Source organism: Ammospiza nelsoni, chromosome 2 (genome assembly GCF_027579445.1).
Source record: "Ammospiza nelsoni isolate bAmmNel1 chromosome 2, bAmmNel1.pri, whole genome shotgun sequence".
Taxonomy (NCBI): domain Eukaryota; kingdom Metazoa; phylum Chordata; class Aves; order Passeriformes; family Passerellidae; genus Ammospiza; species Ammospiza nelsoni.
Window position 1 is genome coordinate 103,075,840 of NC_080634.1, and position 24,312 is coordinate 103,100,151.

Sequence of the window (24,312 nt, forward strand, 5' to 3'; positions counted from 1 at the left end):
CTCCATGAACAAGGGGCTCTTTGCCCTTCACGTTAAAGCAAAAACTAGAGAGGGAACACGTTGAGATGCTTCTCTCTCGAACCGTCGTGGCTAATCGATTAGGACTCACTGCAGGGTATCGAATGATGCCATTTCTTTTCTGTGCTACCCACGAGGCACGTTCAGCAGCAGGTGGAACTTTGAGAACGCTCCTGGTGAGGGATGCCCCGTGTCTGGCAGCGCCCAAGGCCACGCTGGATGGGGCAGCCTGGTCCAGCGGGAGGTGTCCCTGCCCACGGCAGGGAGGTGGGAACGAGACGTTCTTTGAGGTCCTTTCCACTGCAAGCCATTCCGTGATTGTGCGATCTGGGGCGAAGCCCGTGCGCTGCTGAGCGCCGTGAGGGCGGTCCCGCAGCGGGGCAGGAGCGGGAGGCCCGGAGCGCAGGCGGCAGCCGGAGGGGCCGCGGGAGGGCAGAGGCGGGGCCGGCCGGGGCACTGCGGAGCCGGCGCGGCGCTCACCGGGCGGGGACTGCACCTTCGCCGCCGCAGCGCGGCGCCGCCCCCGGCCCCGCCACACCTCCCGCCCCGCCGCCCGTCCCCCCGGCCGTCCCCCCGGCCGTCCCCCCGCTCGTCCCCCCGCTCCCCGGCGGCGCGGCACCCGCTGCCCGCCCGAGCGGCTCTGCCTGCGCCGCCCCGCCATGGAGCAGGGGCCGGCGGGGGGCTCCGGCCCCGCTGCCGCCGCCGCTGCCGCCGCCGGCACCGGGGGTCTGCTGCTGCCCCTGAGCGAGACCGAGCAGCAGCGCTACTCCGAGCTCTTCTCGCGGTGCTGCCCGCCCCCAGAGGCGGCCGCCGGGGGGAGCAGCGTGGGCGAGCTGTTCCGGGCCTCGCAGCTGCCCCCGGACACGCTGCACCAGGTGGGTCCGGGGCTCTCCGGTCCGGCTCCCCCCGGAGCTGCGGGGCGCGGGCGGTTCGGAAGGTGCGGGACGGGACCGGCTCCCGCAGCCCTTCGGGAGAGGGGCTGGCGCTGCCTCCGCCGGCAAGCTGGGGGCTGCGGGCGCCCTGTCGGCGGCGGGGCAGAGCGGAGCGGGGCCGGTCCGGTCCGTGCGGCGGTGCTGGGCTTGCTCCGTGCCCGCTTGCCTCCTCCCGACAGGCGCTGGCAGTGCCGGGGCAGCGCTCCGCGGCTCCGAGGGGTTCTGAGGGCCGGCCGTGCCCCTCGGTGCCGCCCTGTGCCGGGCTGCGCTCCCGCGGGCTCTCCCTGTCAGGTCGGTGGTGCCGTCGCCTTTCTCAAAAAGACCCCGAAAGTCATAAAAGCAGTTGTATGAAAGGACGTGCCGTGTGCTAAATTCCTGATTTACCACTGAAGGCTCTTTCCTAAATGTTGTTTCAGCGGATAAAAAGTCCGCGGGTAAAATGATGTTGCGGTGTTTTCTGTCAGTTCTTGAGCGCGAATAGAGGGTGCGAAGTGCGGGGCTCTCCCTGGTAAGAGCAGCAGAGCCCCAAAGTGTCCCCAACAGGGGCTATGGGGCAGAGCTATTGGAATTATTCCTGACTTCATACCGCAACACAGAGCCCTCCTGCCTTTGGAGGGAAAGCTTGTCCGGGGTGGCAGAAAGCTTGTGCCAGCCAGTTTCCAGGAACAGGGAGGAACCGGACTTGGGTCCTCTCCACCTGCGGATTTGTAATTTAACTAACACACTGTAGTTACCTCATACTTCCTGAACAGAGATAGGAGATTACTGATTGTTTATTTATTTATTAATTTAACTTTTATTTCCAGGAATTTAGTTCTTCAGTAGCTTTTACTGATCAAGCAGGAAAAAGTTACAATGAAATAGAAATCAGGTACCTAGGCACTGCCCAAAGGTACTGAGCTCTGCTGCTGTCCTGGTAGCTGGCAGCTCATCTCAAAATGGGTTATATAAATTCGTATTGCACAGGGGATTCTGAATGAAAATTGTGGTGTTTCAAGGATATTTTTCTTCCTATTTGTGCTCTTTACCAGTTCAGTTAAACAAAAATCTTACCAAGCACTATATTACTGCCTTATATTGAGCCACAGTGTGACCTTGGTCTTGCAGGTGAAGGGAGTAGTGAAAGTAGAGATTTCGCACAGATCCAGCACCAGGAGTGTTCTTCCTCTTTCCTCTTTTTGCAAAGAGGAAGAACAGGACATTTAATTTCAAATAAAAAGGCTTATCTAAATAGCCACTTAATTTTTCAAAGTATGGAAAAAACCTCATATTTTAGCTATGTAGTTTCTTACCCTATCATTTAAGTGAAATTTATAATTTTGTTATTATCATAGTTTGTTTTCAGGGTTGCTTTGATACTAATGTGCAATTTAAGCCTGGAAAAGGGTCAGGTATTGATTTTGGTTTTGTTTTGGGGATTTTGTTTTTGGATTTGTTGGTTGGTTGGTTTTGACATTCAAGGATTTTTTTAAACTATTATTTCCAGGTATATTTATGCTGTGGTGAGAACATTACTGGCAAAGAAGCCTGTAATTGGCTTCAGGAATATTCAGATAATAAGTCCTGCGGGATCTGGGTCTGTTTTTCTTTTTCCTTCCTTCCCTCCCCCTCATGTTTATAGGGCACTAATCACAGTGGCATTCTGCTCTACTGCTGGTGTGCCTGTCCTCAGAACCCACCCCTGTCAGGTATTCTTACATTTACTGAGACTCCAGGAAAAATGAATTAATGGAATGAGTTAAAAAGAATAAATTGCAAATGGGGATATTTTAATAGGGAAAATCCCACAATGTTATTTGAGATATTTTTCTGATGTTTCCCCTTACTAGATTCCAAAAATGCAATTGAGTATTTTCCCATTAAAAAATCCTACTGTTCTATCAGTTAGGGGAGCAATACACAGAGATTCCTGGTATTAATTTTCTGCTAGTACAGGGAACACCTATTTTAGGCCAAGACAGCTCATTTGGGTTAAGATAAAATGCTTTCTTTGAAATAATTTTTGAGTATGAACATTTTTTGGTCTTTTTTAATGCTTTTTAAAATCCCCATCTGTCACTTTTACTGCTTTGTATACAGGCAGCATCCCTACTGACCGACTGAGAAATGGTCATGCTGAGTTTATTCATGTCAGAAATGGGGAGATTTGGTTTGGAAACCAATTCTGGATTTCTACTAAGCAGAGCCAGCACAGTCCAGAAGGTACTTAACACAATTCTCTGGCCTTGCATGGGTATAGCAAGAGACAGTTATGGATGGTTTTGTAAGCAATGTGCAATTTGCAGCTTTTTATTCTCAAAGCATTCATTGAGGAGTGGTTTTCCAAATCAGGATGCTTCCAGAAGAGACATTTAGTGCTGTGGCAGTCTCAAACCTGAGCTGTTGTCTTCAGTTGTACTTGTGGGATAAATAAGTGGGATAAATCTTTGAGAAGGAAGGAGCTTTTCCTTATACTCTTTGATTGAGGTTTATTACTCATCAGGATGATGCTCACAAGCATCACAGGAAATCTGCCTCCACTTCCTTACCTGTAATGGCAGGGTTTGCTGTTAAGACAAAAATCAGTGGGTGCATCCTGGCTGGCGTAGTGCTCTTTGGGATGTCAGTTCCTAGGGGAAAAGCAGTGGTGGGTGCTCTCAGACAGCAAACAGACAAGGCTCTGGTTTGCTTTAAAGGTTAGTTGGTTAATGCAAGAAGTTACATGTATGAAATAGGCTAGGTAACAGAGAGCAGGTAGGGAATGCCAGAGCATGTGGCAGAAGAGGAAATGCTGGAATAGATGGAAAAAATCCAAGAGCAGCCGGGTCAGTCGGAGCAGATGGCGTGCACCCGAGAGTGCTGGGTCTTGCTAAGAATGAAGTGATTGAACACAGATTCATTACACCCAGGCTCATTAAAGGCAGCAATTCTGCTGGGCAGTAGGGCTCAGCTGAGCTTGTACTGATTTTGCTTTACTTACAGACAGGATCGAACAATGAACTCAGCAAGTTATTTCAGTTCTGGAAAAAAGGTTGCAGTTAGCACTAAAATTAAAAATGTCAGACACTTCATAGGACAGAGAAGGGCATGACAGGGACAGAACAGCGTGGTATAATCATACCTCCCCAGTGTACTGGAAGTCTTTGGCTAGACATATTGTTTGGTTAAAGGCAGAGCTATTAAGATTGCATTTAGACTTGAACAAAACCTATGGCAGATCTTTTACCAGGGGCATTTAAAGTAACTCTGCAAAATGTTTGCAATTATTTGCCTGAAAGGTCTGTCCTGGGTTGTTTTTATATTTTACAATATTTATGTTGAAGGAGAGGGAGCAGACTGGTCACGCACCAGGCACTTATGTAGACTGTCAGAATGAGAAGAAATTCAACAGCATCTGCTGGATTTATATGAATGCAAATGTGTTGATTAGGTTGAAAATGGTGTTCCCTATGGTTTAGGCTCCTAACAAAGGAGAAAAGAACTGAATTTCTACAAAGAAAAAAAAATTGAAAAAAGTAAATGTTTTGAACACATTGGGCCCACAAAAAATCAATGATCCTGCATCATGCTTTGTTACGTAGATCAGTATCAGTAACCCTTCTAATGAGGGGAAACAGCAGGCAGAGGTGTGGGAGGAAGCACTGTTGGTCATCAGTGGATTACTAAAGCAGGTCTGTGTGGCCATGTGGGCAAACTCTCTGGGGGTTTAGGTCTATTCCTTGTTAGATCTGTTGGATTATGCTCCCCGAGTGCACTGGATGTCAGTACCCCACACTGACAGCTGTGCCAGGTGCTGACAGCATGTGGTTTGCCCAGTCTCATTGGGGGCAGCTGATTTGTGACCCTGTTTTGAAGCTGGCCACCAGCAAGTACATTCAGCCTCGGCTGCTTGAGTCTGGGGCCCCAAGTGTGCCTGTGGTGGCTGCCAACTAACAGGGGGCTGATGTCTGCAGGCATCTCAGATAAAATAATGCTTTACAGAGTCACTGCCCTCTGATCAGCAAAGGCAAGGTACCTTGTGCTAGTTTTACTGTCTGTTGACATTACTATTGTCTCTGAATATTTTGTCTTAAGAAATTGAGGAGCAGAATTGGACTCAATATTTACACTAAAATGCATATTTCTTTTCATTAGTTTCCAACTTACTAATTCTCGCTTGGTTGTCTGACAGTATCTTTAATTCTCACTTTTATAAACCCTAATCTTATTGGTGGACTTGGCACTATCAGTACAGAGATCCAATTTTCTTAAGAAAACGCATTCTTTCCTCTGCAAACGAACACACTGTGTTATTTTGAGCTCCAAGGATGACAAGTACTAATTGTGTGATGCTGGAGCTGTACAGGCACTGCATTTTTTAGCTGGGACTCTCCTTCCAGCTCTGTGAATAGGGAGCACAGACAAACGGTCGTGCTTGTCTTCCACAGACTTCGTGAGTTAACTTGTGTTTATTGTGCCTTGTCTCTATAGCTACAAATCTACACTTTAACTGTATTATGTTCAAAAAGCAGAAGTGTGAATAGGCTAAAAAAAAAGTGGTTAAGTTGATATTTCTTTGGAAAAATGCCAGGAGGGATTGGCTTTCTGAAATTTTTCTTCATTCCCCAAGTATAAGTTATTACCTGCATGATAGCTGGGGTGGAACTAACAGTCTGCTTCGAACAGGCAGAAAGGAAAAAGAGCTGTGGCAGCTACAATGTGAGCTGTTTGAGTGAGGAAAGTCTGGACTCAGTGTTACTTTACAAAAATCAAGTTCCCTCTGCTGCAGCTGTGGCATTATGTTTGTGCTGGCTGTGTGATTTTGCTGAGTGAACAGTTGATCCATAAAAAAGTGGTGTTAGAGAGAAGTTGCATCCTACTGACGTCTTTGGGTCAGGAAAAAGCCTGGTACATCACCATGTAAGCACTGCAGCAAGAGGAGGAAAGGGAAACTGACATTTCAGCGTCAGTGTTTCTGACCACAATCTCCTGAGTTGTCATTGCCTTTCTAGAATCACAAGCAAACCTGTGTTTATGTAAGTAGGGAAATAAAAACCCAGATGTAAAAGCTGCAGCGGTGTTGTTAATGAGAAAATTTCTAACTAGTAACAAACTAAAGGGTAAAACTTAACCTGGAGCTATCTTGCTGATGTGTTCCATAAAAAAATATAAAATGATGATCTTAATACATCTTGAAACTATTTTTTATGATGTAAACTATCACTTCATAGTTGCTGCTTACACAAGATTAGTAGTTTTGAGTGCCTCAGTGTTGACATACACAGTACATGATTTGTAGAAGCCATTCCTTCCAAGTGTGTTTCAGATCACACTGTAAAACAGACTCTTGGACCTGCTTGTCACAGACGTCCAGTGGGATGGTCAGGGCCTGCAGCCTTCAGTAATTAACACTCATAACAGCCAAGTGTCAATTAATTATTGAATATGCCAAGAAAATAATGCTTTGCTGTCCAGTGACTTCAAATAACACAAAAGGGGTGAGGGAAGAAGATCCACTGGGGTGAAAAAGAGTTAACTGTTTTCATGAGAGGTTGCTGCAGTATGAGGTGGGGACAATGAAGAATGGTTTTCATTTTTATATTTCAGTAAGTGGTTTTGTCATGGTACTTACATAGGTGCAGTGGGGTTCACCAAAGAGTTGAGTATAACCTCTTCTAGTCTTGTGTATATCTACAGCACTCTGCTGTCAGTACTGTGATGTTTATACACAGATTGATGGTGTTGCCACAGTCTGTTTTGCAAAGGAGATGTTGAACACAATTCACTTCAGTGGCTGAATTTGGCTCAACAACCCCTGTGAAAGAGGGATAGTATAAAGTCTGAAAATATGAATTTAGCTGAGCTGAAAAATGAATTTACAGAGATGGAACAAACATTTCTTAAGCAAGGAATCAGGATAAATGACCTATTTAAATTTAAAATACTATGATATGAGAAATACATCTGATATAATATTTGTAAAGCAAGATCCTTTGATGTATTAACATCTAAACATACCAACAGTATGGTAAAATAAAACTTTAATGAGCCATATGTGCTAGTTCAACTTTTGAGACAGTCAAACAGTTTAACAGCTGAGTTAGTGGATAATTAACTAGAAAAGGTTAATTCTTTTCTCTTCCTGAACAGAGGGAATATTTTCTTTATCCATTGTATTCAGCAGCATTATTGGGTGACACTACATAAAACTGAGAACTCTGTAGGGAATAACTTATTTTTGTTTATAATTTTTTTAAATTTCACTTTTATTTTCTATTCCTGCCTTTTAGATAGGATGACGAGGTGGGAAGTTGTGGTGGGATGAGATCCATTAGTTCTGTGACCTGGTAGGAGATAGCGACCAGAAATCATCAACTAAATCATTAACTGCAAATTATATTTACTTCCTTTATCAACGTGTTTGAAAGGCAAAATGTGTTTATAAAGTTCCAAATCTTTGTATTTATGAGAAATGCGTAGCTTTTGGTTTTTTAGCAGATGAAGACATTGTATTTTTAAATGAATTCCAGTTTTCAGCTACATTTAACTTTGCATATGTCATACATACCCACACAAGTAGGTGTGTCTCTTATTAACAATTATAATGGAGCAAATTTCGTATTATAATTAAGAATTAAATTAATTCTTATAATAAAATAATTAATTAAATAATTAAATGAATTCTTATTATAAAATAAGTATTTAGATGTTTATTAGGTGATGTGGTTGTGCAAATATATTTTAAATTATTACTTTGTGGTAAGAGCCAAAATGTTACAGTAATTTTGTTTTTTGTAAACATAAGAGTCTTGTTTTAATGATGACCAACTGACAAGACAGGTCTTTATCTAGATAAGTGTGAAATTAAGCTCTTACCTCTTTGGACTTAAATAATGTTTTAAGTAGCTTATTTTTCCCATGAACCTGCCCTGCAACCACTGCAGTTCAGACGCCTGGTGCTGCCAGTTGCTTCAGACTGGGTGGGACGTTTGCAGAGGGGTGTTGAAGGTGCTCCTCTGTACCCTGGCACTCTCTGGTCTGGAGCAGGCTGCTGAGAACCACGCTGAGGTTACACAGTGTGGTTCCAATTATCTCTTGTGCCTGTTTGGGCCATGCAGGCCTTTACAAGGAGCGCACATTGCTGAGCAGAGCTACAGCAGTGCCCCAAGTTCAGCACTGCAAAAAATGGGGGATCTGAGTAGCTTTTGATAGCTTGACTACCAGAGCACATCTTCAGTGTTTTCTTCTGCTTTACTTTTTATGTCTGTAGGATTTTTTTCTGCCCTGCAGTCTTTCCCCCATCCAAAAAAGCTGCAAATATTGGTTCTAGTATTTTAGCCCTGCACCTGTGTAGTCCCCCAGTCTGAACATGCAGGACTGGGTTGGTCCCCTTCACTGTCAGGAAGTGGTGGGGAGATGCTCCTTTGGGCCAAGCCATAATAAAGTGCTGGATTTGGGCCTCATAATTCCCACTGCCTTGGTGGCACTGAAGGTTTAGTGTTGGCTAATGGGAAACACTTGGCTGAGCTTGAATTCAACCTGTCTGAACATGGCCCATGGTGTCTGCTTGCTCACTCTGATATGAGTCATGAAGCTGAATTCTACTTCTGATAGCAAATATCTGTAGCATTACTTTATTATGATGATTATAAATTTCAAGTGGTTTTTTGGTGTGAGCCTTTCAAATGAATGTACCTTTTTTTTTAATCGTTTCTTTTTCTTAAAGTCTCTTTCCACACCGAGGAACATTAGATCAGCTTTGGCATAGGCAACATTTCACATTTCATGCATTATTTACTTCTGGCATAATTTACACAATGATGTCCTGTGGAAGCCAAGATGATGGTATTGGGAACAAAACAATGTGTCTAATCATTTGCAAAACAGGGTGACTGCTGTGGGCTAACAAAGAGAGTCAGAATTACTTTGTTGTGAACAGTAACAGCAGTGAAACAGTAAGATGTGAAGTACTTTGAGATCCCAAATGCCAAAAATAAGAATAAAAGGGGAGGGAGGCCAAAACTCAATTGTGTGATTCTGTATGTATTTATCTTTTTATAAGAACATCTGTGTATTTTAATAGCCATAGGCTGCTTTTCCTTTACTGTGTACAGATAGAATTGCAAATACAAATTGTGGTAGGAAATGTGCCATAAATGCTGACATACTGTGCAGAGGCACAGGAGACAGTGTAGTGTTTGACAGTGTTGCTGTTTTGAAATCCTGTGCTCTTTTGCTGAATCAAGGACAAACGTTTGGTTTGGACACAAACAAGTAGATTCTCACTGACAGAAGGATGCATATAAGGTGCAAGCATGTTGGGTGGAATTGTGATAATTTTAGTGTTTTGTTTAGTGGTGTGGAAGAGAGAAAATTTAACCTGCTTTTCCAAAAGATGTGTTGATTCCAGCTAGAGGTAAATGGGATATAAGATCAAGGAAGGGCAGGAAGTGTCTTCAGCATACACCATGTGCAATGGAATTAGCAACAAGGGCACACCTTCACTTAAGAAAACTTGTGACAACTCTTCAGTCTTATAAAAGTAGTCCGTAACTGTCAACTAAAGAAGGGGTTTAATACATGTTATTGATTAAGACAACTGCACAGCTGTAGAAGTAAATATTTTGTGTGTTTCTGCATTGTCTTTAAAAGGACCCGCTGTAGTTGTAAGCAGTAGGGAAGTGAACTCAGGAAACATGCCAAATATGATAAAACAGGAGGGGTACAGGAAACATCAAGGTTTTATTGGGGTAGCCAGTCCAAAAGTCACATAACAGTAACTGTGGAAGAAAGAAGCTCATTTGAAAAAAAAAAAGTGATGGAGTGGGAGATATGTCTGTAAGAAATTTGTTTGTGGCAAAAAGGCATCATGTGTCACAGAATTTCTGTTTACTTCTGTATTAGTTAAGTCTCATTTTGTCTGAGAGCAGAACAAAACCCAGAACTGCATTTTTATGGGAAATGCCAGAATTTGTTCCTGTCTTCTAGGGAAAATTTAATGATGTTTGCACGAGAAGTTGCTTTGGAAATGTTTAAAAACTTGTAATTTGTTGAATTAAATCAAAACCCTTTGTTTTGAACTGCTTGGATGTTGAAGCATTGTGACACCTTAAACACATGAATTTTGGGAAAGAGGTTGTTCGTGTGCATCACCTCTAGTTCCTTTCTGTTCCTTACACTAATTCTGCCCTTACAGGTAAAGTGGTGGTGGCCAGGCAGAGCCTGTTGAGAGGGGAGACTGTGGTGCCTCAGAGATGTCGCCTGCTGAGGAACCACAAAGGTGTGAAACATCAAAACAGCAGCTTCCATGGGGCTCTATGGTTCCTTTGTGTTAAGGTGACCTGGAAAGAACCCATTTCATTTCCTGGTAGAAATTTGAAAAGTTTATTGGAATCCAATTCATTGGAATTGGTTTGGGTTTTTTTTTTTCAGGAGAAGATTCAAGATGTTGCAGTATTTTCATTTAGTCTGGTTCAAGATGACTGGATGTGGTGGCTACCATCTAGCTGGGGAAGTTTTCTCACCTTTTGCATGCAGTGTTTGCTGCTTCCTGGATATTAACTCCAGTGGTTTTTGCAACTTTAAATGATTTCTGCCACTGCTTTTGGGGTGAGGGAGACACCAGCTGTCAGATCTGCCATGCAGCATTGTCCATAACTCATTCTGATAAGCAAGAAACAAATATTTAAACCTCTGAAGAATGAGCTTATCCTCTATTCTTGCTGAAGGTTGTAGAAGACCTAGATAGTTTTAGCTGCTAGAAGTGTTCTCCTATTTAGCTACATGGACATGTCCCCTGCCTTCAGTCTGTCTCTTCTGTAAGCTCTGACTTCGGTATTAATGGAAACAAATTTTCCTTTGGACCTAATATATGGTAATACCCATTCAAAGAAGCATGAGAAGGAGAAGCAAGCCTATTCCAGAGCAGGTAGTACATTTCTGTGGGTCATGGTGGGCTGATGTCTGGGTTACTGGCTGGGTTCCTTTCTGGGTTTGGTACTTGTGAAATTCATGCATCCCAGCAGCTTTTTGTGCTTCTGGTGCACATAAGGAGATACCTTATGGTGCTGGTTGGAAGCATAAAGAGTAGATAGGCTGAAACAAGTTTTCCCTTTTAAGAATGTATAAACAAAGACCTCATCTGAGGCTGAGGGAGATGAGTAGAAGCAGGACAGCAGTGAATGTCATTGCAAGCAGTGGATGTGAAAGAGATTGAGGGAGCCTGAAGGAGTCATCCTGGTGGCCAGTGTTTATTGGGCCTTCTCTTTGGGAGGAGATCAGGAGGCAAAAATAAATAAAACCCAATTATTTTGTTAACAGCTGCTCTCTGTTGTTGAGTAACAAAAGGCAGGGTCCAGGAAGCTGCTTGTTTCTGGTTTTTATTAGCTGCTTTAGGTATCATGGTGATGAGCAGGTTATAAATATAAATATCTGCTGCAGAAGGAAGATGAAACAGGCTAGAACCCAGTGACCTTTAAAGAGAGATAACATAAGGTTTAAAACTCTGCTGAGATCTGAAGCTTCCTAGAGTCTTTGGGTAATCTCTTGGAAAGCCTGGCAACAGCAAGAGAAGCACCAAACCCAAAACAAATAAACAACCCCTCAAAATTCCCCAAAACAACCCCAGTTTTGGAACCAAAATCTTAGCCAGTTTTTAGGTTGAGTTTTTCACGAGGTGCTGCCAGGGTTAGGAGTGAAGAGAGCCTCAGCTTTCTGTGCCTGACGTATGATGGAGATGTACCCCTGTAACAAATAGTTATGCGTGGGGTTTTTTGCATTTGTATTGTACCCTGCTAATACCCTCGCTTAGCCATGGACTTCTATTTAAAAACATCACTATATTATCATTCTGGAGATACAGTGTACCTCTAAAATAATACATCTGTGAAGTCATATCTGTCAAAACATACTTTGAGTGTTGTGAGAGGAAGGAACCAGGATGGGGAGCCCTGGGGTTGACTATGTTGTAGCACCTGCTGCCTCGCAGCCTGACAGGTACCAGGTTCACTGGCCAGAGCAAATGTTGCAGAAAAAGAAAGAGCAGCATTGGGCAGTACTGATGTCAGCAGGAAAATAATTCTTAGTGTTATTTACATCAAGTTATCAGTCCCTTATTTTCTTTCTCCCTCTCTCCTCCCCCTCCTCCACCCACAGCTGTATTATAGTAATTATATCTTTTATTTGATCTAGTCTAAATCAGGACTGTCCTTGAGGAGTATATTCTCCAAAGGAGTATTTTTCCATAGGAAATACTCATTAGCTGTTTTTAGATTGCATTACTTACTATGCATATGTTTGATTGCAGGGGAAGTGTGCAAGAGGTAAAGCTTTAGTTAAGCCTAGCAAGGCACTCTGTATTCAGTATAACTACTGAATTTAAATCCTACAACAAAAGAGATTACTCTGGAAATGGAATGAAGGTCTTCTGTTCAGGTACTGAAGGATGGACCTTAAGTGAGGGAAACTTGCAGAAGGGCAGAAGTAAAAGAGGCATTTGTGAATATTTTTTCTTTTTTTTTTTTTTTTTCTTTTATTCTTACTATATAGTTTAAATTATTTGGCAATATGTAAGTGCAAATATTAGTCACCATCTAATTAATAGCTGAGCACCACAGTACTTTTATAGTCCTTCTGGTAAGGTCAAGTTAAGTTTCAAAACATTGGTGTTTCACATTTTAATGAAAAGAAAGAGAAATGATGTGTCAGGAGCTGTAGATGTGAAATACATTTAAGAAAGTGGATGAGTAGTACTGTCTAGCTTTGTGTTCCTGTTTCCCATCCATATGAAGAATCCTGGTAATATTTAGTGCCCTAAATTGGGAGTTGTAGGACCATCCTATGATCAAATTTGCATTGGCCCAGAAAAGCATTTCTGCAGTTTTCCCAGCACTGTCTCATTGAATGGCTTGGGTCATATGGGACTCTACAGATAAAGACTTCATTTGGAGCAGTGAAATTATTTGGGCCAACTTTAAATACCTGAAATTCTGCTTTGCTTCCTGGTTACACTTTAGGGGAAACATTGTACAGAAATTTTCCTTTGTAGAAGAATATTAAGCTATTTCAAAAACATTTCACCATTGCTCTAAGGTGGCCAGGGCCATAGTTTTATAATGAAAGAGCATAATGGAGTTGTGTAGTTCCAAGGAAAGGTGTGTTTGAATCATAAGGTAATACACATTGCCATAGTGGACCTCTTCCCAAACTTAACACCTAAAAAATGTTTAACTTCAAATGGCTTTTCAGTACTATGTCATGTAAAATGTTTCTTTTGCTCTGCTGCTGATGTTTCTATTCTGTTAGAATTGTCTGTCAATGCTTTTAATGATAGTCTTGCTCTCTGTTGAGTTCCCCTTTTCTTGTGGTTTATCTAGAACTGCTGCAAGCTCAATGCTAGAAGTACTTATTTGCAATAGAATATTCAGTTTACCCCTCTGTAGCAGCAGTGGCTCATTTATTACCAAGGTTGCAAGGAGAATGTGAAGGCTATTTATATCCTTGTGTAAACACTCATCAGTCTCATTAACCATTAAATGGTCAGATGGCTGAAGACACCTTTGAGTTTCTGAATGTGCAGTGTGTGCTGCAGAAAAGGCATCCCTCATCTGGTTTCACCTTAGGGGCTGGCTTAACATGTCACCCTGTTCTTTATTCAATTCAAGATTTTATCCCTGCTAGCAGTGACCTATCAACTAATGGTCTGTTTCTTATCACTGTATGACTAACCACAAACCTATATTTCTGAAAGGTTTTGCCATTTCCTACATAGCTGTGTGCTTTCAGAAAAAAAAAAAAAAAAAAGGTATTACTACTTATTCTACTTCACCTTTCTTACTGTAATCTAAAATTTGTCAATTTCCTATGTCCTGGGCTGAGGTTTCTTTGGTCTGATTTTCGAAAGAGGTGAGGCTTGTGCAATGATGCTATTAATTCAGCCCTGTAATAACTTCTGAATGTGTTAACTATTTCAGCAAAATTTCAGCTAAATTTAGAGACTTTGAAGAGTACCTAAGAGTTATGTGGAAGTCTTAAGTCATCTGGTGAAAGAAAAGCCTATTAATTATGCTGCTGAGAGGAACATTCCCAAAGAAAATAAGCCCAATCCCTATAGGAATATCACCTCAAGACAAGGGTCTAGAGAAAGTTGGGGTTTATTGGTTCTGCTGCTCGAAGACAACTCCTTGACCAATGTTGGCTGCCCAGGGAGGTCAAGTCACTGTCTCTGGAGCAGTGCTGGATTAACAGCTGGACTCAGTTAGGGTCTTTTCCAACCTAAATGATTCTGTCATTCTAAAGAGTGTTGTGGGCATGAGGTTAAAAATTACTGTCAAATAGCATTTAAAACCCACTGTAGTAGTGAGTGGGGAAGAGTGGAGGGGCAGGCGAGTGTCTCCCTCTCTGCTCTGTGTCACTATTTTTGTGCCCCTCTCTGCTGCCCCGTCTCTTCCCACAAGGCTCCACCTGCACTGCTCTTTGTTCCCCGAGTTTCCAGCTGGCGGCTTCCACCAGCCAAGAGAGCTGCTGCTTCAGCACTTCTCTGCATCTGCCAGGAAATAAATAAATAGAGGGATGAGAAACGGAAGGGATGCGTTCTTGTTCTTTTTGTCAGCTTTACATAGGGCTTTTTTTAAACTGTATGCCTGGCTAAAATGCATTACTTGAGAAGATTTACTTGAAACAAGAGCTGAATCCTATCACTTCCTTGGTTTCCTTAGTTTTCTGGCATTAAGAAAAATGTGAGTGCTTGGACATTGGTGGAGATGGATTCTCATATATTCTGTTATGTAATAGGCCACAGCCACTGAGAGGTTTAATGTTGTCCCCTGAGGGCTTGCCAGGAGTTCTGTTTGCAGGCACACCTGCTCACAGAGTGCTTTGCAGAATCACCTGCACCTGCGCCCCCATTTGATCACTGCAGGGCTTTGGGAGCTCTCTGTCCTATAAATTCCCTCTAACTCCCCATAAAGCTGAAGACAGTGTGCTCCAGCACTATTCCTGTTCCTTTTGTACCATTTCTTTCTCGCAGTGTTTCCAGCCTTTGTGACAGCCATCTGCCTGGGAGCTGGAGAGAATATCTGTTCCTTTCCCCACTCCTCCCCACTCCCTTTTTTTTTTTTTTTCTAAATTGTATTTAGGCTCAGGTTCCCAGTGACCCCAAGTGATGTCTCATATTGTGGATTGATATGAACAGGTAGATTATCCTTGGCACAACAAGGAAATGAAAATGAGCCCCTCACACACAGTGAGCCAGCTCAGGATATTGCATTTGATGGTTACTTCTAAATTAAATACACAACATCATTGCCATTTGCTCGTTCGTCACTCATTTATGTGAGGAGGCATTAATTTCTTCAGCTATGTCTAAGAAGTCTGGGTCATGTAGCATTGATTTCACTGCAGGTTTCAGTGCCTGTGGTGAGAGAACTGCCCTAGTTGTGCTAGTGTGCAGGAAATTCTTCTGCTTGTTTAAGTCTCCTTTGCAGCAAGATTGTCTTATTACAAAACATTTCTCTTGTGATATATCTATCTCATTAATTATCTCCATCTCTATTTCATCCTTAATTAAGAGGATTTTGGAACCTTCTGAAAGTACTTACAAATTTATTTATCTTTAAAAAAATCCAGGGTTTTTTATTATGAGTAAAAATGAGTAATAGACTTTCCTAATTTCTTACTATTCCTGTGCTGTCAGTTTTTCTTTACTTGGAAGGAACATTTGTCTTTTAAATTTTTGTTATAGAAATGTTTAAGTATAAACATTGCAGGAAAGTACTTTTTTTGTATAAAACCAGCACAACTATGCCCAGTGGAATTTAAAAATAACAAACTCCACCATTCATTTCATGGCAGAAGTGTTTTTGCTGATACTAAATCCTGGAAAAATTATGTAAGGTTATCTATTTATGAGCCAAACTTACCTTGACTATGTACCTTTTGACTTTGTAAATGTGTTTTTAGATCTTGAGCTGTGTAAAGTGCTTGTGACGTGGTTTGTTTGAAAGACTATGTGGAATGCGAAATAATTTCAGAGGATGTATGCTTGTGTTTAACCAGCCTCCCCAGTGTAGAGGGATGTTTGTGCATGTTCTGAAAATGCCAGGACTGAGCTTCCTCTGAGAAGCAGGATACAGGCAATGGGCAATGCACACCTTCATCCCTGTAGCCCTGCTCAGCTGGGTCTGGGTATTCCTCTGCTCTTCATTACTGACTCTGCTGCTTTTGGGGCAAGAAGCTGGTAGGGAGGAAGACCAGTGAATCTGGAGTGATCAAGGATCACTTTAGTGTACAAAAGGAAGAGGGTTTGGTCATTAGTAAGAGAGGCTGCCCAGTGAGACCAGACTTCGTAGTTTTCACTTTTCAAAGCATTACAGGGAATAAAACAAAGCATAATCAGTAAAAACATGTCTGAGGTTTTTGTAGATGGCAGGTGTCATTGAAAATCAGTGATCTTCCTCTACTTTTTTTCTTTAAATGGCTGCTGAGATATGGACCAGTGGACACAGGCTTGTCTTTCAGGCCTTAGGACTTGTGTCCTCAGTTCCCCCTGGGTTGCCATCCCTTCTCCTGGCCTTTCACACAGCCTTTTCATAGGAAAGGCAAGTGGCAGCCTGAGCGCAGCGTAGCACTTTTCATGGGCCAGTGGTAGCAGAAACATTAACTGGTTCAGAAACAGCTTGTGACACCTGATGGCTGTGTCAGCACAGAGAAGGGGCTGAGCTGCATCAGCAGTGCTGATAAGACCTGTGAAAATCATGGTCTGGGAAATGCTTTTCTTGACACCTCTGCCCTTCTTTCAAACCAAATGGACACCAAAGCTTATGAGTTCTGAAAAGTGTTGGAGAGAGTATTGTATGGTGTGACAACATCAACCACATCTTTACAGGAGGCTGAATAATCCACAAGCATGGAAAGGACCTTGGACCATCCCTAAATAGCCTTTCATGCCCATAGCAAAATCCCATTGCCATGTATTGAGCAATTTGTTAATCCTTGGTGCTAACTCTACAACTTCTATAGGTAATGGACTCTACTGCTACCTTATCTTTGAGTTCTAGGTGGTTTTAAACACTGATGTTGTTTGTATCCGGTGTAAAGAACAATTATTCCTCTCCTTTTTCAAGCCTACTGCTACCATGCCTCCTTTTAATTTAGTGCTGCAAACTGACATTTACATTTGGACATTCCTGCAGGATGTCTTGGGAAAGTGCAAGCAGAGAAAGTTTTTCATCAAGAATCTTCAGGTAGCATTTTCTAGTAAGACAGAAAACCAGGCAAATGGTCACATCAGATGTCAGAATAAAGGCCAGATGGAAGTGATTCTTCAGAGAGGTGGGAACCACTGTGGCTCTCCTCTGGGTTCGAGTGGGGAGTCCCTCGTGCCTGAGGCACACCGGTATGGTTTCAGAGGCCCTGGGGAGCTGCAGTGCCAGGAGAGGTTCTCCCTGTGGATGAGGCTGTACTGCCCATCCTGCTGATCAGAACCACTGATCACAGCCCTCAAGACAGTCAAAATGCATCAACCAGCTGCAGGATTTTACTGTCCATCACTGAATTGTGTCATTACCTGCCCCAAAACTGTCTCCTTGCCCCAGTGGGCTAATCCATAAAGAGTTCATGAAGAGTTTGAAGTTCATAAAGGCATATTAGCTCCCAGCAAGTCAGGGTTGGAGTTTCTACACATGTGCTGAAATGGTGGATTGTGTTGTGTGGTGTGTTCACCTGTGTCTGTGTTCTTTCCTTTAAGTTCTAATTTTAAAAACATACTACTGTTAGTGGCTTCCTTGTGTGATCGTGTACACTTCTTGTTCCTGAAACCAGCATTGGTTGTGGACCGGAAAATAAAAGCCTTGTAACAGCACCTAGTGTTCAAAGGGCCCTCAGCTGGAAATACTGGCACCAAACTGAGCAAACAACCCCAAAATTAGGTTTAAACCCCCCCCCCCCCCCCCCACTCTTCCAAATCATCCCTCAGGAAGGGAATGAATTCACAGTAAATTCCTTGTTGAGTCGGAAATGTTTCTTATTAATTCCTTTAAAACCAAGTCATATATGAAGCTCTTGGGAGCGAAATAATGCCATCTCGTATGTCTGTCAAGACTTACAGAAGATCAGCAATTACTATGTAAACAATTTCATTCCAGAATGCCTAATAAGGAGACTTAGGAGAAATGTTAAACTCTAGAATTGGTTTTTTGTTACCTTCCATTTAGTTCTGCCTATTCTCAAAGTTTCATCCGATGTGGACTCGTTCAGTGTGTTGGGTTTCCATGTGCTGCACCCTCATCTGTGAGCTGTGTTGTAGGTTGGGACCCAAATGGACTATAAATGTCTTGCTCAGGAATCCAACGTGAACCCTTCCCAAAGTTGTTGTAGAAAATCAGTTTCCTCTGGGGAGTGTCAAGGTTTTTAAAGTTACTCTGTGGAAGTACCTCCAGCTTTTTTAGCAAGAAGGGAAAAAAATAAATCTGGTATTCTTATGCAATCTGAATTAAATTTGTACTGTTGATGTGCAATAAGTGCAATTATATACCTCATTAAAAGTTCTTGTTTAAAAGGACAAAAGGTTTTGTATTCTTTCAGTTTGAATTAATTCCTTTTGACATTCAAGTATAGTGCCAAACATTTTCAGTGTTGTGGGAATTATTATTCTGAAAGCAGTTCTGAGGGATTTAAAACAATAAGAGCCTGGGTATGGTGCCCAAATATTGTGACATTAGAAAGAAAGGTACAGAATACAAATAAATTCTGTTATAAACTGTAGTTTAATTGAGTCATTTTTGCATGACTTGTTCATTGTGAATAAAAGGTTTTCTGTATTTCTGAGTCTGGAAGGATGAAACATACAGGTAAGCAAATAAAATTCTAAAAGGGCATGGCTATTTTAAGAAAAAGGCTATCTTTCTGAAAAATATTTTTTTAATTGGTGTTACTAACTGTATTATTTATGTGGCATTTTGAATGCTTTTTCCTGCATAATGCATTGTAACATTTGCAATTGTCACAGTTTTTCTGTAATTGTTTGTGTAGGAACATACAGATTATCAGTCAATTTATGTAGTTCTAAGGGTCTATTTGAGAGAAAAAAGTAGCACAGTTTGTTTTTTGTCAGAGTTAAAATCATCTTGGTTTTGCATGTACCTCAAGATCACCTGAATCTATAGGCACAAAATTCCTCAAAGCTGTATTTTATGTGTCAGCATTAAATACCCTCTTTGTGCCAGTAAGGTAAGTACAGTGCTGAGAGTCAGAATTATTTGTGACATCAGTCCCAAATGGGGTTTTGAAGTCATAGTGAGTAAATGCAGTGTATCTGCCATACATGTTGAGAAAAGGCTTTTTTTATTTTAAGAATTTTTACTTACCAGAAATTTTTCTGAGAATTAGGGAGTTTACATTTTTTGAAATGTATAATGGACAGTGCTGCTTTTAATTTCTTGTTGCTAGTTAGAGTAGGCAAGTTGTTTTCATTCAGAAATACTGTCGTACCATAAGTTATTTTAAAAGTAATTTTATCTTGATGTTTCACTTTTATATAAAACCAAAGAGTCTTTCAGATAGTATTGCAAAATTATTTGTTTCTAGAGAAAAAGTGCTTGTGGGTAAATAGTTTGATTTTTTTTTTTCTGCTTAAAACAATTTTTTTAGAGGTTGAAACTCCTCAGTACAGATTCTGTAGAGCAACGTAGAAAGTTATTATGGCTAAGGACTTAAAGAAAGAAGAGACTTCCATTCATGCTTGTCAGCAGTGAGCCCACAACTGTGGTAAGAAGCAGATCATCAGTGGAGGTGCTTTTTTATTTTCTTGGTGGATGGGTCACCAGGAGAGTAGATGTTAAACTGGCATTTTCCCCCTGCCCCTGTGCAAGCCCTAGCAACTTACAACACCTCCCTCTTCCCCCAAAAATTCCCAGTATCTTGCATCAGCCCTTCTCTCCCTGTCAGCCTACCCTCAAAACCAAGGATGAAATGTAATCTATATCTATTTTAAGTATTTACACAGAGAAAAACCACTCCTGATTTCTGACTGTAGACCTGGTTTCATCAGCAAAATAAAACTAAACCATAGTTGAAAAACGGCAAGTGAAGCAATGTGGCAATAATGTGTTTACTGTTGTATTCAAATATTTTCCTCTTCCATTTAAACTTACTTTCAGTAAGTTGTCAGTAATAGGAACGCCTGAAGTTTAATTTCCCAGTGTAAAATAAAACTTGAGATATCCCAAACTGGCAGCACTTTCTGTGCCAGTCGTGCTGGGCAGCAGCTGGGGAGGTAGAGCAGTATTTGTTAGGTGGGACCAGGGTGAAGGGCAGTGTTGGGAATAGGACTTTCCTTGTTATCTTGCTTCTCATGCCTAACAAAGTGGTTGTTGTAAGTCTGCTAAGCCAACAGATTCCTGTGCAAAGGCACTAAGGGAATTAAAAGCTCAAGCGGTTCCTGCAGTCTGAGGAGTTTAAATGGTTTAGTCAAGGAAAATAGGGGAAAGAGTATATATTTGTTAAGTACTTCTGCTTGTTCTCAGTTAGGCTTCAAACTGACTTAGCAGTTAAGAAACACAGGAGTTTTCAACCCTTCAGCTTTCCTAGTGAATTTTCATGGAGTTGTTTTAATGTGAATTTGAGAGAGAAATTTAGAAGAAAAGAATTTCTAGCTCAGTTATTCAAAGACTACGTGCTTAGTAACGTATAATTTCATTTAAATCGTCTGCAGTTTGTTTTTTTTTCTTTTGAGCTGCTGTACTTTGACTCCTTTTGTGAATATGTTGTGGGGTTTAATTGCACGATAAACTATTTGTGCTGCAAGACTCCTCTTGCATTTAGTGCAGAAATTGTGCAAAGTATAGGGCAGAGGGCTAGGAGAGGGAAGATAGGCTGCTGCCTTTAAGAATTGTTGTGCAACACAGGCTTGGGTTCTGGTATTTAGTTTTCATTTACTTTAAGCAATAATTTGCCTGAAGACTTCTGCCTAAATATAAAACTTCCCAGTATTAAAGAACAAGAAAGAAAATAAAGCATTTGAAAGGAAAAATGATTGCTAACTAGTTCATTCACTGTCCTGGTGCATAGGCTTAATTTTCAATACTGAAGCAAAGTAATGCTAAAAATGAACAGATATTTGGAAAAGCTGCATGTGGCAAGCTTTTGCAAATAACTTTTTATTCTGATATGTAGTAATGTGTACAGATGTCCTTTTGTTTTTCTAGATTAATGCCAGAAAGTCCTGTGAAAGTCATAAAAGCCTTACAGCTAATATTCTTAAATGCTTTGCCTGCTGTGTTTTCTCCTCAATAATGGAGGTGCATTGAAATAAGCATAATGTTAATTGTTGCATTAAGACCAAAGAAATGAGAAACTGAATAATTTTGCATTTCAAATATCTTGAGCTCCTCTTGCACACGCAACTGTGCTGGGAGCTGGGGAAGGTGTTCCAGCAACAGCCTGAGTGGAACTGGTACACGGTTGCTCTTTCCCAGTGCATCTCTGCTGAGTTTCTTTTTCTTGAATGATGGGCCAATGCAAAGTAATTGCTTTATAGAATAGTTATTTAGAGCAGATTGTAAATATCGATTATGCAGCACAACAGAAGACAAGCACAGAACTGCCTTCTGATGGCAAATGCAGACTTATTGTCCTGTTTTTGGGTTATGCTCCATTTGTGAATTGTCCCATTTGATTGTAGAAGGATTTCTTGCTGGGTTAAAGAAGTGCTAGCTGATGTACTTTGTGTCAATCACAAATAGATTTCAGTATAGCTCTTTGTGATTCAGGTCTCATTTGATACAGAATGCACAGAGTTTTTTGAATTCTGTGTCAGATGAAGCCTGGATCACAAAGAACTATACTCAGATCCTTATAAAATCACTAAGTTTTGACTGGACCTTTGTTTCTTGCTTTGCAGATAGTGGTACATTTCCTGCAGTGATCATTAGTGCCTTTGGAGAGCTGAAATCAGCATGCAACACTGGTCACAGATTTCTCTCCATTTTACCCATCTCTTCAAAATCGAATAAGTCAGCAGTCTTTTCTTTGCACAATGTTTTAATTTCTCCCTTATTAATTTGCTATTTTGAGCCATAAATTTTTGTCGAAAGTTGTGCCAAGAATGGAGAAATGAAACAGGGATTTGCATACCTATCACAAACCTCTGCCATTGGGTTGCTCCCCTCAGCTCTGCAAGTGAGAGTTCCTTGGTTTGGTGCACAGATTAACTTGTGTGGAGAATTATTGATGTCTTAGAAGTCCAAAGCAGTAATTGACAGTGTTTTGCAAGTGTAAGTTAGGATATCATTATCTTTATAGAGCAAGAGAGAGAAGTTGAGCAGGAATGGCTGCAGCAGTGATGGATCATGCAGCATCTCTGATAGCTGAGAGATAGGCTGCACCATTGAGTGACTTTTGCCTTTCCAGAGTGAGCCAGCCTGAGCTGTTCCACACAAATTGCCATTGACCTGGTGGTTAGAAAACCCTTTGACAGAATTTCACTCCTGACTTACCTCTTTGTCAGGGTATTATGCCCATTTGAATTGAATGCAATGCTCCTAATAACGTGTCAATTAATTTTAAACTGCAGAAATCTTCAGTCTGCCATGAAGACTTGGAAAACAGGCTTCATCACTTGCTCCCTCTGGGGTTTTGGAAAAGGCATAATTTGAAACACTGTAAGACTTTTGGTCTCCTTTTATAATGTACAGAATTTAATTTTTGTAACCACAAATTTAATTTAAATTTAATTTAATTTAATTTTTGTAACCACATTGGTTAAAAAAAAAAGTAGTTTTTAAAAATAGTTTCTGAATCTTTAAAACCATGTTGCTTAAGTTTAATTTTGGACAATTATCTCTTTCTGTAGTGCTGTGGAAGATTTTACAAGACAGTGTTCTTAAGTGGTGTAATATTTATTTTTGCATATTGTGTTGTTTGGGTCTTAGAGTTGTTTTAGGCAATTAAAGAGTAGGGAGGAAATGTAATGAAAAAAGGCATAAAGGTGTTGCTGAGCTGAATGTTTAAACACTCATCTGTATTGCACTGGCTGGAGTGAAAAAATCTGGTGTTATAAATTATATGTTAAAGAAAAATGTATAAGAAAAGCTTTATTCCATTTCTTTACTAGAGTCCAGTCCCATTGAAAACAAATAGATCCAGAGGGGTCAACTAGAGTTTTGTCTTGCAGAAAAATCTTGCTGTTGAAGAGTCGTGTGTGGGAGAGGCCATCCAGCTTTGATCCATCTGCCAGGCTTTCAAAAGTTCAGTCCAGAAACCTGGAGCTGATAACTTCACTGCTGTATCGTTTTGGCCAGCTCTGCTGTGTATCACAGGTTGGGGTTGGGTCACTATATTTTTGGGGGGTCTGAGAATATTTCCGAGATGCATATCCAGAGTCTCAGCTCAGTTTAGGGTCATTGCCTCTGCTTTAATTTCTTTCAATAATTATGGAAGCTGATTACTACTCTTGCATTTTAAAGGGTTTATCCCAAAAGGAATGGGAAACCTGACTCAATTGCTAATTTTTTAGAGCAAAATGAGCCTGCTCTAAGCCTTTGTCAGCACATCTCCCAAGGGAGGAGTTTTCCAGACTCCTCTGAAGGCCCTCACTCAGGGATATGAGCTCATGGATGTGAAGATCTGCAGCTGGGCACTTTTGGGTGCAGCCTGGCTGCCTGTGCCCTGAGCTGCTGGGGCATTCTGGAAGGCACACAGTGCTGGCAGTGTGGGAATGAGAAGTGGAAATCTCTTGAGCTGTGGACTAGGATTTTGTAAGGGTATGTGGAAGGAAACCTGAAGAACAGATCAATGCACTTAATAGTCAGTGCTGCTACTGCTGCTTGAGGCCAAAAGAGCTTGGCAGAGTTAGTTAAGCGATGATGACTGCTGAAAGGGGAGTTTGATTACTGCCTCTGCCAGTGACCTCTGCCTATGGCTTTTCAATTTTTCAAAGTACCTCATTATTTGGGTAATATTCTGTGTATTTGAACTCAAACAGCAGAAAAGTAATGTTTATCCTGAAACTTCAAAAGATTTTGAATTTCTTTACAGGTCTTGTACTGCAGTGATGTGAGTTGTCACTAAAATGTAAAGAAGCTAAACACTGGATTTTTTTCTGTTATCTTTCTAAACAATATTAGGTGTCCTCTCTGTTTGATCTTTTGTCATCTACAAACATCTACAACCCACACAAAAATTTGTCCCACACAATTAAACCACGGCCAGTGTGGCTCAGCATCCAGGTGTTTTGTCCCTGTGCAGAGGGGAATTGAGTGAGGTGCCTTGTTTAAGTATGATCAGAGATGAAATATTTAGTTAGATCTAATTTGTGACTGGATGCATCAAGACTGCAGGGGTGTCTGGAGGAGTTGTGTCCCATCAACAAGTAGGAAAATGTTTGCTAAGAAGAAAAGGCTGCCCACCT

The 24,312-nt window shown here is 41.4% G+C and overlaps 1 protein-coding gene across 1 annotated transcript in view; it reads left to right on the forward strand.

Moving 5' to 3' along the window:
- The first annotated feature begins 677 nt into the window (after positions 1 to 677).
- The window catches only part of REPS2 (RALBP1 associated Eps domain containing 2), a 95,289-nt gene continuing 71,654 nt past the window's right edge, over positions 678 to 24,312 (forward strand). Inside the window, exon 1 of the mRNA XM_059493658.1 lies at positions 678 to 893. Within this exon, the coding sequence (XP_059349641.1) occupies positions 678 to 893 (216 nt within the window). The remainder of the gene's footprint in view (positions 894 to 24,312) is intronic.